Genomic DNA, 13,814 nt, shown 5'->3' with positions numbered 1-13,814 from the left:
AGTTTTATTTCAAAACTGAACTATTACTAATGTCTAAACTACATCCTCCCATGTATAATTTTAACATTTCCTTTATAGATTTGGGTTTTCTTTTTTTAAGAAGTTTGTTCTTTTTCCTTCAGTGGAGCCCTTAATGTAACGTTTCTGTTATAGACACGATGTTTTTGCTAAAAACAATAACTAATATTTGCAGCCCTTTCCTCTAGCATCTCCAGACAAATCAAAGAATGACCTGGAGCAATTCATCTTGACTTTCTGTGTGTAAATTGATCCCTTTTCCAAGATTTCTTCCACGAAACACATTAACAGATAACTGCTAAGTTTTGAATGCCACAGAAACTCTTATTCTCTGCTCAGCCCTTGCAAATGACAAAAAATGGAGATACCGGCATATTTCTCTGAGAAGGTTGGCATTAATTTGAACATTTTTCATCACATTAAAAAGCTAGAATAACATGCATAAATTGTCAAATTGATCATTAAATATGTGTTCACCAGAATAACTTTTAAAAGCAAGATTTCTTCATTATCTTCACTCTGCAACTTCTATTTTTTTCTTGAAAATGTAAAATCTGTAGTGATCTTTTCATAGTGATCAAGCAACCTGCTTCACACAGTCCTTACCGTGAAAAAGAAAGTTTGTTTGGCCTTTGATAACAAAATAGTTTATTCTAATGTGCACACTGTATTTGCATAGAACCAAGCCTGAAACTTTGCAAATAAGGTCAGGCAGATATGGCAGTTTTGGCAAGTGTCCCTATGATCAGTGACTAGCAGACATGACAAGGCGCTATAAAACATCATTAAACAACAAACATGTGTACAGCAAAGGGTGTGTATCAGACCCCATTTTATAGTGCAGAGATAAGGAGCACTAACCAAACTGTTCTCTGAGTAATTTGATTATCAGTGTAGGTGAACAATAGTAAATAATAATTTCCCTGAATATGTGTAATATATGTATAAAATTTCTGAAGTGAGTCAAAAAAGGTGAAATATTGCACAATAGAAAAACTCTTGTTTCCTATAATATGCAAAGTACAGTCCAGCATTATATGAGAAGGTTATTATCAAATGGTTTATAATAATTTAAAACAAAGGCATTAATTTAAGGGAGTATTGTTGAAGAATACAGTAATTGTCAGAGTATTTATTCATCTACAGTCTATTCTTTGTAAACACTGAAGAATGCTGGTCATGGAAGCAGCACCCAGGGAGACAGCCTTTGTGTGTGAGAAATTATTCTTCAACGTTGCATCTGGATGAGAAAGAAAGTTTCATATCCTAAGGATATATTTATTATTAGAATGATGTAACTGAATCAAAGACATTGTTTCTTAGGAAACTGAGACATTAGTCTGCGGAGGTTATTTTAGGGTGGGGCAGAGGGCAAGTCTAGGTTTATTCCATTATTAAGAAACCATTTTTCTCTATGATGTGGATTTTTTGTTGTTGTTTTTTATTGTCCTTTCATCAGTATTTACTAATTATGTTCTTCTTATTCCTTCTGGAAGTATAGATTTTCCTTTCCCTTGTCCTGGAGTGGCACATACATGTATACACTCAGTGCAGATGGAAAAAAAGCTCCCATGGCTGCCTCTTCCCATCACAATTTTCTCACTTGTCCCTGGACCAGTCTGGGTGTTGAAGCTGATGTTACTGCTTCAATTATCTGCACTTTTGCTGCCTGAGATGTCTGCAGGTCTCCTGTGACACTGTGCAAGGGAAACAGAGTGCTCCCAGAGACCTGCAAAGGTGTCCCTGGTGATGACTGACCAAGGGCCTTGGAAAGGGCATTGGAGTTCAATGTCTTGGGAAGTGCTCACAGTGAGTCCATGAACAAGCTCTTTCATTAGGTTGGGTAATAGTCCTGTGTGTCCTATAAAGTTAATACAATGAAAGAATCCAATGTAAATTGTACAAAGACAGGTCCCTGCTGCACTTCCATCAAGTGGATTTTAACATCCTGGTGGAGATTTCTTTAACCGCATGATGTCCACATAAAATCCATGTCCAAAAAATCCTGTTGAAAACTACCTGCTGGCAAATGCTGAGAAACTTAATTTTAATTTACAGCTCAGTTTCCAAAGGTTAAAAACAAATAAGCTGAGACAATACATGCGCTCCTTAAATAATAGCTACAGTGTATCACACCTACATGGCCATGACCTAGATGGCAAGGAGGGTGAAGGAAGGAAGCTTTTTTATTTCAATTTTCCAGGCCAACTGTCTTTTTCATTACACAGTGTTAATGCCAAGAAGTTCAAATTATTCAGCAGAATTCATTGTACAAAATGAAATACATTCCATATGAAAAGGTAGTGCCATAAATTTTGGTATTTACTGGAACTGTGGGATGGAGAAAATGCATGTTTCTCAAATACTCTGCACATACAGTATTCAAACAGTGCTGACAAGGCTAGGTAGATTGAAAGCTTCACAGCACCTTGCATAAGAACACTTTCTGATTGCTTAGGAAGTCAAAATCCTCATCTCCCTATTTTTGCTGGCTTTGATTCTCTTTGTCTACCTGGATATTGGCCTGGCATCTAAGGAAACAGAGGCAGCTATTTTGCCTAGACAATACATCCTCACCATCATTGCCAAGTTAGAGACAGTTCTGTGGCAAGGCTTCTGGATCCTGTTTCACTCCTGCATAGCTGCGGGCATATTCCACAAAAATTTCATTTAAAGAAGAAGATATAGATTCAGTGTCATCAAATGAGCATTTTAATAAGAAAAAGAGGCATCCCCAGCCCTCCAAACCGCTGTTGCCCGGGGTACCCAGGGCGGGGGTGGTGGGTGTCCCGATCCCGGAGCCCCCCTTGGGCACGCAGCCTTGGGCAGCGCCGGGCGGGCCGAGCGCGGGGATCTCTCCTCCAGGGAGTCAAACCAGGAGGGAGCAGAGTGGGGCAACCCGGCGGCAGAGCCTGCAGGGGACAGCACGGCCGGCTGCGCCGCGGGCGCGGAGCGAGGGGCGGGGGACGGGAGGAGCTGCCTCCGGCCCCTCTGCGGCCGTGGATCGCAGGGGGCGTGGAGGAGGAGGAGGAGGAGGAAAAGAAGGAGGAGGAGGAAGAGTATTTGGGGGCGGCTCGGAGCAGGTGGCGCTCAGTGTCGCCCTGGGAAGCGGCCAGCTCGGAGCGGCCCCAGCCCGACCCCGCAGCGCGCCGGCCATGGGCTCCGCGGGCGCGGCGCTGCCGCCCCTGCTCCTGGTGCTGGGTACGTCTGTCTGTCCGTCCCGCCGCTCCGGGAAGCAAGAGAGGAAGGAGGGAAGGAGGGAGGGGAGATCCAGCGGCGGGCGCGAGGTGCGGAGCGGGAGCGGCCCCTCCCGCGCCGCCGGGCCGGGCGGAGACGTGCGGAGGGTGCGCGGCTGCGGGCGCGGGCGGGCGCCGTGCATCGGCGGCGATTTTAAAGCAGGTTAAACTCCTGAAGTGGCGTGGATTTCACTTTGCCGTGAATGGACTGTGTGTGTGTGCGCGCTGGAGCGGAGGCAACGGGGACAGGCTGATGTGTGAATTTAGGATTATATGATGATTCTACCTTTTTAGGCGCGAAGATGATGTTCTCTTTGTGAATGCTGCTCCTATTTGCAGGAGTCCTCTAGGTCTGTTACTACACTGTTGGGCAGATGTTGCTCCTTGGACGAGGATAGGGAAACTTGAACCATCTCCTCCTTCTCTTGGCTAACTTAATTACCATTACATCTATTTTCCTGGGAACTATAAGCAATCATATTCACTTGCCATGAGCAAATTCCCAGGCAGTTTCAGAGTTTTAATATTACTGTATACTCTCAAAAACCCTTAATTAGCAAGTCACCAAAGAGGCAGCATGAGAATGAGTTTTCACTGATGAGCTGTTCTAACTTGTTCTTTCAGTAACTATAGCGAACACTGCAGTGGAATGTGTGGCTGCAGGGTATGAAATAAAATACAAAAATATTAACCTGTGATGTGATATATAGAACAAAACCAACCTGAAAATTTTTTTTTTAAAGAAACAATTCTGAAAAGTACTAGTGGACAAAACATTCTACAGTGTACTTTTGCCTAATCTATGGTTTATTCTCCTAGTTACAGCTACTGAAAACTAGGACCATTAGCATTCACTGTAATTCATGGGGCCTTAAGACTTGCAAAGGTTGTAGAGCAGTGCTGAAAGCAGAAGATAAGGCTGATTGTGAGAGGAGAATTCCCCTGGCATTTTGAGTGACAGAAGAGGGATAGGTCTGCTTCGTTCAGGCACTAACCATGATTTATCTCAATATATACATCTGAACGCTGTCATAATTTTGATTTCAGATGTGTCATGACATTTGATGTTAGTGCATACAGTTACTGGGTTAATACTTGCTAAGGCCTTTTTGATCTTGTTGGAGTAACAACAAAAGTTTCAGGACAGGAGAATTTTCATCAAGTGTTTTTAGAGTTCTGCTGTGGTGGTGCTCTTGTACCACCTCCCACAATAATTTTCAAGTTGTTTGAATCCTAGTGAACTGGTTTACTTTCAAAGGTGATATTCTTAAGTTCAACTGGGATAGCTTGGCTGAAGCTTCCGGAAAATATTCCAAGTTATTCCATAAAACTTGATTTTATGTCAGTATATTAACTTCTGAATTATCAGCTGTATTAAATGGGTCACATGAGGTGCTTTGCTGTGTATCTAAATTCAACTAAAAATACTGCAACAGTGAAGTAGTGGGTTACTCTTTGCTGATGTGTACTTTTGTGTCTGGAAAGTAATTAGGACTTTGTAGATGCTACAAGAAGAAGAGATCTGAAACAGAACTATCATTTTGATAGCATTTGCTACCAACCTTGTTAATTGTTGACCAAAAAGTGTATAGCACAGAGAAGTAGATTATGTCAAGAGGACATAATGATGCATAATAAATGATGCATTAACAGGGCAACCTATGCAACAAAGTCGGAAGCTTTTCTGTTGTTACGTGCTGCTGATAGATTTGCCACATCCAGTTCTTTAAATTTACATTTTAAGTATGCATTTTTTTCCTTATCCTGTTCTTAAAAGTCAGAGCCAAAACAGCCCAGCTCTCTCTGAGAGTGAAGCCAGTGGAAAATACAGTAGCTTTCCTGGGCTCAATTCTGGTAACATTTTCTTTGGAAAGCTCTAGTACCCTCATGCTTCAGAGGAGATATTTGAAATTTGGCAGGAAGGCACTATTTGCATTGTGTACCTAAATTTGGCCAAGTAACAAGTCTGCAAAACTGTATTCCTCTGGAAAGACATGCGTTTTTATCGGCTACATTTGAAGTTAATTTATGTCCACATTGTTGTGTACCTTGGTCAGATGTTTCTGTGTGAGGTCTTAGATGTACACCTGCAAGAGAGAAATATAAAAAATTTCTCTCTTGATATCTTATGTTATTTGTTATTTTTAAAGCAATATCCATTGTTGTTTAAATCACTCTGCTTTCCAGTTTGCTTTTCTATGGTGGTCTCCTGACTGTCTGTACTGCATACTCTTAACTGCTTCCTGGGCTTCAGATGAATCAACTTGTTTTCCTTTTTATAAGAATAATTAACTTCAGAGTGAGTTATCATGTGATAGTGTTGGAGGACCATACATAGGGGAGGAAGTAAAATTTGAGGTGACCTCGCCTATACTTTGTCAACAAGCCTTCATATTGAAGCCTAACATGCACCTTCCTCCAGCAACCCAGGATGTGAATGATACAACTCTTAGCAGATTCATAAAATCTCCACTCTGTGAAGTACACATCCCTTGAACTCTTTAATTCTGAAATGAAAACTTGCAGGACACAAGGCTTATGTCTTTTGGGCTACGGGTCTACCACATGAGTGCCATGGATTCTCAAGTCTCTCTGTGGGACCCAGGCAGACCAAAGGAGGAAACATGTCTACTTGAAATTGGGCTGTCTGTGTAGAACAGAGAGCTTCCAGTGATGGAAATTCTTGTAATAGGCTGTAAAGCCCTATAGAGGAATAGGAGACCCTACTTACAGACTCTTTTTCTTCAGTATGCTTTTGTTTAAATGGGGATGGAAGCTGTGATAATGGCATTTAACATGCAAGAGCTGGAAAGTGCCCCGAGTAAGTTGGCCACCTGGATTTGTCTCTTTTGCACATCAGTACACCACGCTGTCACCACCTATGAACAGAGAAAGATGATGTGATCAGATAATGAGCTGGAACTCCTGCCTTGCTTAGTTTAGAAATTAGAAAGTGGTCTAATGAATGAGAATTACATATAGGATTAAGAGAAATAAATTTCGCTTTTTTCCTTACAGAAGTGGATTCTTTCTCACTCTCTCTCTTTTTTTTCCCCCCGCAAAAGCTGAGTACAATTTCAGACGAGTCATTTAAATCAAATCTTTGACATGTGGTTGGAGCTTTTGTGTTCTTCTCTTTCTCTTTGCTCAGCCAGGGGTTCTCAAAACTGAAGCTGCGTTTTCACGATCTGGTTAAGCTGACCTGAATGTGGAGCTGACGCTGCAAGGACATTTCATCCACTCCTGTTTGCATGTTTCCACCGGTTTCTCTGTGCTATCACCATGGCTTAGTCTTGGGAACAGGTCAGGGACCCATTTGCTTAAATAATTTTTTCCCCCTTTTGAGCCAGGTTAGTTTTGAAGATGAGCTAAACTGATCCTGCTCACTTGAGCAATTTATTTGTTAGTGCTGGCATAGGGTACAGTCAGAACTCATGGCTAGCAGAGGGAGGAAAGCTGGAAAAGTCTCTTTCACTTCTAGCTGTCACTTCCATTGGCTTGAGCTGGTTGTGCAAGTGCATCTTGATGTGCAAAACTGCTCTGTATTCACTGCTGTGACTGAAGTAATTGGAAATTGTATTTTAAATGAGAAAAAATTTAAGGGTTTAGCTGTATCACTAGATATCCAAAAGTGGTAAGTCCTTTTTTTTTTTTATGGAGGTAAGGATGCTCTCTCATTTCACTTGAGTGTTGAAAAATAAATCCTTTGTCACATGCAAATACTTAAATGTTTATTTTCAATGTATGTAGGCAATAATCAACAAGGAAGCTGCTAAGACTAAAATCATATACATTAAAGGACATGGCAATGTACAAAGCAGAATGAACTAAACTGATTACTGAATAACAAATGGAGACAAAACATTTGGTGCTATAAATGAAGCTAAAAATTGGGGTGAAAATGCTTTCAACGCGCAATCATGCACACCATGTTAAATCTCTACAGCCTATTTTGATTTCTGCCTTTCTCCCTCTTTGTGATCATCTGTTGATACCTTGATGTTTTATTATCATATTAGTGAGTAATGTTAATGTTTAAAATTATTCTGTAATCTGGAGATGGCTTGAAAGAAGGACCTAAACATGAACTCTTCTTAAAGTAAACCTGTTTCTAGTTTTTCCTTCTTTCTGAGATAGCAAGAAGTAACAGCACTACTGTGTATTATTTTTGGAGTTTTGCCTCTCACAGCATTGCAGATTGAAGTAAGGCTTCATTCATACTGCATTACAGGACTTGTATTTTGTATTATGTTTATTTTAGAAAGCATACAGGCTATTACCATCAGACACCTAAACACATTAACAGTTAATATTTATTTGTGCATAATTTGGTCAAAGTCAACATGAGATCCTACCAACAAGTTTTAACTGTGTGCTGCCTCTCTCTGGAACAACATGTGAATTGTTCTTTGGTTTTTTGATTCAGTATCACAGCACTTTAATTTAAGAAGTTAAAGAAGTAAAAGTACAGCTACTCCTTTTCTTCATTGTGCTTCCTTGCCACTATATAAATATTATTCATTGTGGTCTTTCTTCACTATTGTAATTTTGAATGAATGAATGAAAGTGGGGTTTGTATGTCCTTCTTGTGATGTATTTTCATGAGGGCTAATAACTGGAACTACCAGTGTAATGTCTTAATGTCAAAACAGCTGAATGTGAACAAAGTACTTTCCTTCAGGATTATTGCAGGTAAAAGGGAATTTCTGCATCTCCAGATGAGTAAAGCAAGTCATTTTCCCCAGCAGAAATCTTGTGCAGCCTCTATCCAGTGTTGTTATTTTCATTTAAAGGTTTCCTTTGTTAGGCTCTGTGCAGGCTGGTTCCCATTTCCATGGTGACCGTGCTGAAATGCAGACAGGACACAGACTGGTTTCTCATCGGCATAGCCATGCACTTGCATACCAACACATGTTATCTGCTTGGCTTAGGACATTTCCATTAGCAGTTCTAATGTTTAGAGCTTCTTTTCTCTGGAGCTTTTAGACCACATAGTGGTCTGGATACTACACAGTGTTGGGATTTCAGACCCTGTGCAGCAAGACAGAACAAGTTGATAAGCTTATTTTTTTGTGTAAATAATTTGGCTCTACTGTTCCAATTTAAATTACTCAAGGACATCAGAGAACTGTCTGAGCTTAGTTTTCTTTTCTCTGAAAAATGATAACACTTTTAGGATGTTTATTTATAAACCCTTAGGTGGAAGACTGACATATACGTGTGCTAAATAGTTATGGGAACATACGCCTTCTTAAGGCACTGATAAAAGGATAATAAAAGCAAGTGAGTGTGAATTACACAGGATAAATGATGTCTTCTGTCGAAGTGTGAGTATGTCTCTTTGTTAAGCAATATGCAATAATCTTCTTCCTGCTCATATTGTAATCATTTTCTGAGGTGGTGAATACTAAAGGCATTAAATGGTGTCAACATAAGCATTTCCGTCACTTCCAAATAAGGCTGTGATTTCTGAATTGCCAAATAAACTCAATATTCTGAGTGTTGATAATCGTTATTTTGAATTATTCCCTGAGTAGCATTTCAGGATCCTCAGGGGAGAAAATTTTATTTTCTCCTGGAGATGCACATGCTATAAAAAATATAGTAAGACTTGCATATTATTCAGGACTTAAAAGAGCAGGCAAAGAAGAAGGATCAACACAGACTCTTTGAATGGAGGATGAGCATAGACATTTTGTGTGCAACTGAATGGCATGTGCATGGTTGAATGTCACACATGATGAATGTCACGGATTCTTTTGTCCCTTTTAAGTTGCTGTTAGACAGGGTGAAGGGCTTGGAAGTTATGCACAGCCCTGATGGAACTCTTGCCTTATTCCTGATTTATTTTGCCTTTGCAACCTTCTTCCAAGTTTATCATTCTTCCCTTATATCATACACTTGCATGCCCTTTATTTTTTTCTTAATCACACAAATCTTCTTGCATAACAGGTTGGTTATTTCTAAAGGACAAGCAATAAAGAAATCTTGGGGGAAATTACTGTCAACAGCAGGCTTCAGGGAGGAAGCTTACTGCACAGTAGAAATACCTAAGGAAGTAGTGGAGTTTGAGGATGGAGGGGGGGCTGTGGATCGGTGTGAAGGATTGAACTAAATTTTTACCTTTTATCTATATGACAGCTAACCTATCTGCCTGTCTGGCTATCTGTCTCAAACATAAGGGACCTTAAGCAGGAAAAGCTGGCAGTGGTTGATGCTCTGTTAGGACTGCAGTACAAAGCTGTGTGTGATAAGACTGCAGATGACCAGGCTGCTTCACCCACTGGATTACCTGGTGAACAACTACCTCCGCCAGCTGCAAGATTGGTGTTCTTTCCTGACTGAGGAGTAGCTGCCTTGCACTAGGTCTGTGTGCTAGTGCAGCTAAGGATGCTGTTACTAGAAGCTGTCAGTGTTACCAGCACTTCCCGGGGGATGTGCCTGTGCCATGCTCTGTGCTGCCTGCAGTGAGGTAAACCAGTGGAATTAGCTATCAGTGTGTCTCAATTTCCACATGCACAGCAGTCACTTCTCATAATTCCTCAGTTTCTGTGACTGTTGTGTTCAAGTTTCCCTTCAGCTAGGAGAGCACACTGGCTGAGAAATTCCACTTCATTATATATTCAGCTTAAAGAACAAAACAGTAAACTGCTGCAGTTCAGGCCTAAATTTATTCTTGGCTGGTCCTGTTCTCTTAGCTGAGTAGATGTCTGCGTAGGTGTCAAATCGGAGCAACTCAAGTCATGAATTTGTGTCCTGGTTTCTTTATAGCAACATGCTAAATAAGGAGAGTAAGACACAAAAGAATCTCCTTGAGGGACCTGTTCAAAGCAGCAGCAAGTGAACTATTATGTCCTAAGGCAACTAGTACATCCTAGATAGTTACCAAATATCACTGCAGAGGAGGGTGTGTGACTCAAATGTCTCTGTGCCTGTATTCTTATTTGAATTTTCTGTTTGAAGAGAATATTAATTGCTACCTAAACAATAGCAAAACATTTTATAAAATAATTTTTCAGTGATTCAATTTTCTTACCAGTAAATTCTAATAAGACAATGACAGCAGTCTATAATAATGAATTTTAAAACTATTTTATCCAGTATTCCTACTGTGTAGTATAAAATTCAGTTGTCTTCATATGCAGTATTTTAGATGCACATAGAACAGATTTAATTTAAAATATTAAATTCAGATTTCACTGAAATTCCTCAAATGATAATTTAGCTAACCTTTTCTGCATAGAAAAAATTTAAGTGACATAATACTTTCTTTAATCATGTTCACCAAAGAAAGTTCCCATTTAAACATATATTTAGGTCAAATATAAACCAGCAGAAATTATGAAGAAGGAACTCTTAGTAAGATGGGCAAATATAAACTGAGAAAAAAATCCAGCAGTGCTACTCACATAGTTCTTCTGCTAATAATAGTTATCCATTTAACTCTAGCCAAATATCCTTTTGTTTCACTATATCTACTCTCATTCTTTATTTTTTCACTTTTTTTTTTGGGGTGGTGGGAGTCAGGGTTGGTACGCATTTTTTTTTTCTTTTTTGTTTTCCCTTCCAAGCTGCCAAAAGCCAGTTGATCATATTGAACAGTAAAAAAGTACTTGAGTCTCTGGAGTTGTCCTTCTGAGAAGCTGAGAGCTACAATAGACTTTGGTTCTGTGAAGACAAAAAAGCAACTGTTCTGCTTTTGTGGAAGCAAGAATTATCTCCAGAAAACTCTTCTTAAATGTACATGGGCCCTTCTCTCTGACCCCAAAATGTACAATGGCTTCATTTTACTAAAAAAAAAAAAAAAAAGAAAAAAGATAACTTCTTTCTGAACTCTAACCACAGTACCTGTCACCAACCTGAGCCCTGGCATCTGGGTAAACCCTGTGTGGTGTGTGGGCTGAGGGTTGGAGGAGTGCCTTCTGCAGCCCCAGTTCACCTAAAACATGGTCCCCCTGCCCCAGAGTGCAGGGTTCAGTGCCTTGGACTCAGCACTTTAAAATGCACAAAAAACCAGCTTCTTGCAAAGCAGGAAGACTCCTGCAGCTAACAGGTGGATCAAGAGTGTTTGAACTCCATCCTTCTCAGGCACCATCATAGGTGCTTCCTGCTACTGAGGTCAAGAGTGGGGAAGAATTCTGGGAGACAAGTATCCGATTCAGCTTTCTTCCGAGAGGTAGCTGCTTCAGAAGTAATGGTAATAGTCATCCAGGAAATATGGGAAATAGTTACCTAGTTCCCCCTCGAGCCTCATGATGTAGATTCACCCCTCAGTGTTTTCCAGAAGCATCCTAGCTACCTAGCAACAAAGTAGTCAGACAAGCAGTCTCTACCCCATATATTGAAACAAGGTCTCAGCTCCTCCCAGGATGTATATTCATGTTTCCAGACAGGCAAAGATACATCTTGCCTGTGGCCTAATGTCTGGGCACTTAGCTGGAAGGAGTTCTGAGTTGGCTTTTTGGGACCAACTACACATATAATTCACAATTGGTAATTTATTTGTGCATAGAAAGTTACATAGCTATTCAGTTAAATAATTTAATTATTACAAGTCAAAATAATTAAGCTGAAAATCCTTCATTGCCTCTTACTGTTGTATCAGAGTGGGTTAACAGTAGGGTAGAATACTTTGCTCTTAGACAGAGCTGCTTCTAAACCTGATTCATATTCTAAACTTTTGTGCAGCTTTGTGTAATGACACCCAAGTGACAGGTAATTTTAGGTTCATTGTGGGCTAGCCAGCTGCTGAAGTCTGGGCTTCCTGGATTGTTTTCCTGATTTTAATGTGCCTAAATTCTGCCTAGACACTATCTGGTGCCAGAATTGATCATTTCAAGGTGCATTAAGGTGCAATTTCAGGTGAGTGATTGGGACCACCTGCCTACCCTTCAGGATGCCCAGCCATGAGCTCCCATTAAAATCAAAAGTGAGAAGTAGTCATTACTTCTGGCATAGGAGAACAAATGTTCTGATAATTATAGCTCTTCCAAGTATTGTGTTATATATCCTGTGGTGCTTTGGAGTTTTCTTCTTGCAGGAAGCTGATGTAGCAAACTTTTTACAGCTGAAGCTGCTCTTATTTCTGTGGCTGTCTATGTACAGGGTACAGAGCTAAGCTTCCAGTTAGCTTCAGAAGCTGTGAGGGAGGAACGGGGTCTTAAACATACTGCCCTAAAAATGGTATGATGGAATGGTCACTGGACCCACTGCAGTCCTCATGCTTTAGGCTGTGACACTGGAGTGGCAGAGGGATGGATGGTAATGGCAAGTCCCTCAGCTCTTTTCTAGTCTAGCCTTTCAGGTCACATTTAACAGTGATATAATATGATATAACACACAGTATAATATGTTACAATACACTGTAATTTTCATATAGGCTAGAGTGTGATATGGGTAGGGAAGCACAGATACCTGTGCTTGCTTTCCCTTCTTGATACTTGTGTGAAAACCTGCATTTTTGCTTTGTACAGTCATGTTTTCATAGCAGCTGAGATGAGCAAATGTGGCATACAGGGTGTATAGATGGCAGTCACATTGCTTTCAGTGTGGTGACATGCATTTCCTCTCTTACAGTTGTAGTGTGGCTCATGGTTCTCTGACTATATTTGGAAATATTCCTGGTTTAAAAAAGAGAAAACACGACCACTGATAATGTGGACACAAGGGAAGAGAAACTTCTGGAGTGAAATGCCACTTGGAAAGTCAGTTTTTATCATAGGGAAGCATGCAAGGTTTTTTGTGTTTATCATCATTACTTGTGAAGGCTCGTGACAACTGCATAAATAACATATGTATGTGTACAGCTTGTTACCCTCACGTACTTTTAATCTTATTGTGGTGTTGAAAAAAAATTTGGTATTCTAAGAACAAAGCTGAAAAATCCTGTTAGTACCAAGATAAAAGAAAAACTGCATGTCATAACAAAATGATAGAATTTAAGTGAATTTTCTGCAAAATAAAGCTTTTCCTCAGTGAAAAAATGGACTGAAACATGCCAAGATAATAAATTTGAGTAGGCTTGAATACTTGCTGTCTTTATTAAAAACTCATAGGAAGTTGTCAGTCCTGCAGGAGCTGCTCCTAAGCACTTATTTGGAACCAGTCCTTGTGTGTATAGTCGGTTTTCTGGATTTCTTAACTACAGATGAAGAGTGGTTGATTTGTCTGCTCTGGAAACAGGTTGCCCAGGAGGACAATATCTGGGCCACAAGTAGGGAGTTACCAGGAAAAAGACAAGCCTTGTGGACTAACTAATGAAATTGTGGATAAATTTAATTAGATCTCTTACTCTGCAGCAGTGTCAGAACAGCAAAATAGACAGCTCCTAGTTGTGTTAGCACACTCTCTGCAACTTTACAGCCACAATTTGTGTCCTGTGAGGTTTGGGCTACTTTTATAGGAGGCCATTGATAACTCCTCAGTGCAGCTTTTGCATTGTGAACCATTGCAAGGGAAAGGCAGTGTCTCAGGCTTTCACGCACACAGAGGCTCTCAGGCTGGAAGCTGACCTATTTCCAGGAAGAAGCAGTCAGCCAACTAAGCCAAGAAAACTTGCTG

General features: G+C 40.3%; 2 protein-coding genes across 2 annotated transcripts in view; one reads left to right on the top strand and one right to left on the bottom strand.

Moving 5' to 3' along the window:
- MOCS2 (molybdenum cofactor synthesis 2) overlaps window positions 1-13,814 on the bottom strand; it is a 119,845-nt gene that overhangs the window by 34,834 nt on the left and 71,197 nt on the right. The window lies entirely within an intron of this gene.
- The window catches only part of ITGA2 (integrin subunit alpha 2), a 68,429-nt gene continuing 57,755 nt past the window's right edge, over window positions 3,141-13,814 (top strand). Inside the window, exon 1 of the mRNA XM_054283128.1 lies at window positions 3,141-3,219. Coding sequence (XP_054139103.1) covers window positions 3,174-3,219 — 46 coding nt within the window. The 5' untranslated portion in view covers window positions 3,141-3,173. The remainder of the gene's footprint in view (window positions 3,220-13,814) is intronic.

The sequence above is a fragment of the Melozone crissalis genome, unplaced genomic scaffold, assembly GCF_028551555.1.
Source record: "Melozone crissalis strain CALT ecotype California unplaced genomic scaffold, PUWL_Pcris_2 ptg000005l_1, whole genome shotgun sequence".
NCBI classification, from domain to species: Eukaryota; Metazoa; Chordata; class Aves; order Passeriformes; family Passerellidae; genus Melozone; species Melozone crissalis.
The sequence above is the reverse complement of the archived record's forward strand: the minus strand, read 5'-3'. Positions and strand labels throughout refer to the sequence as shown.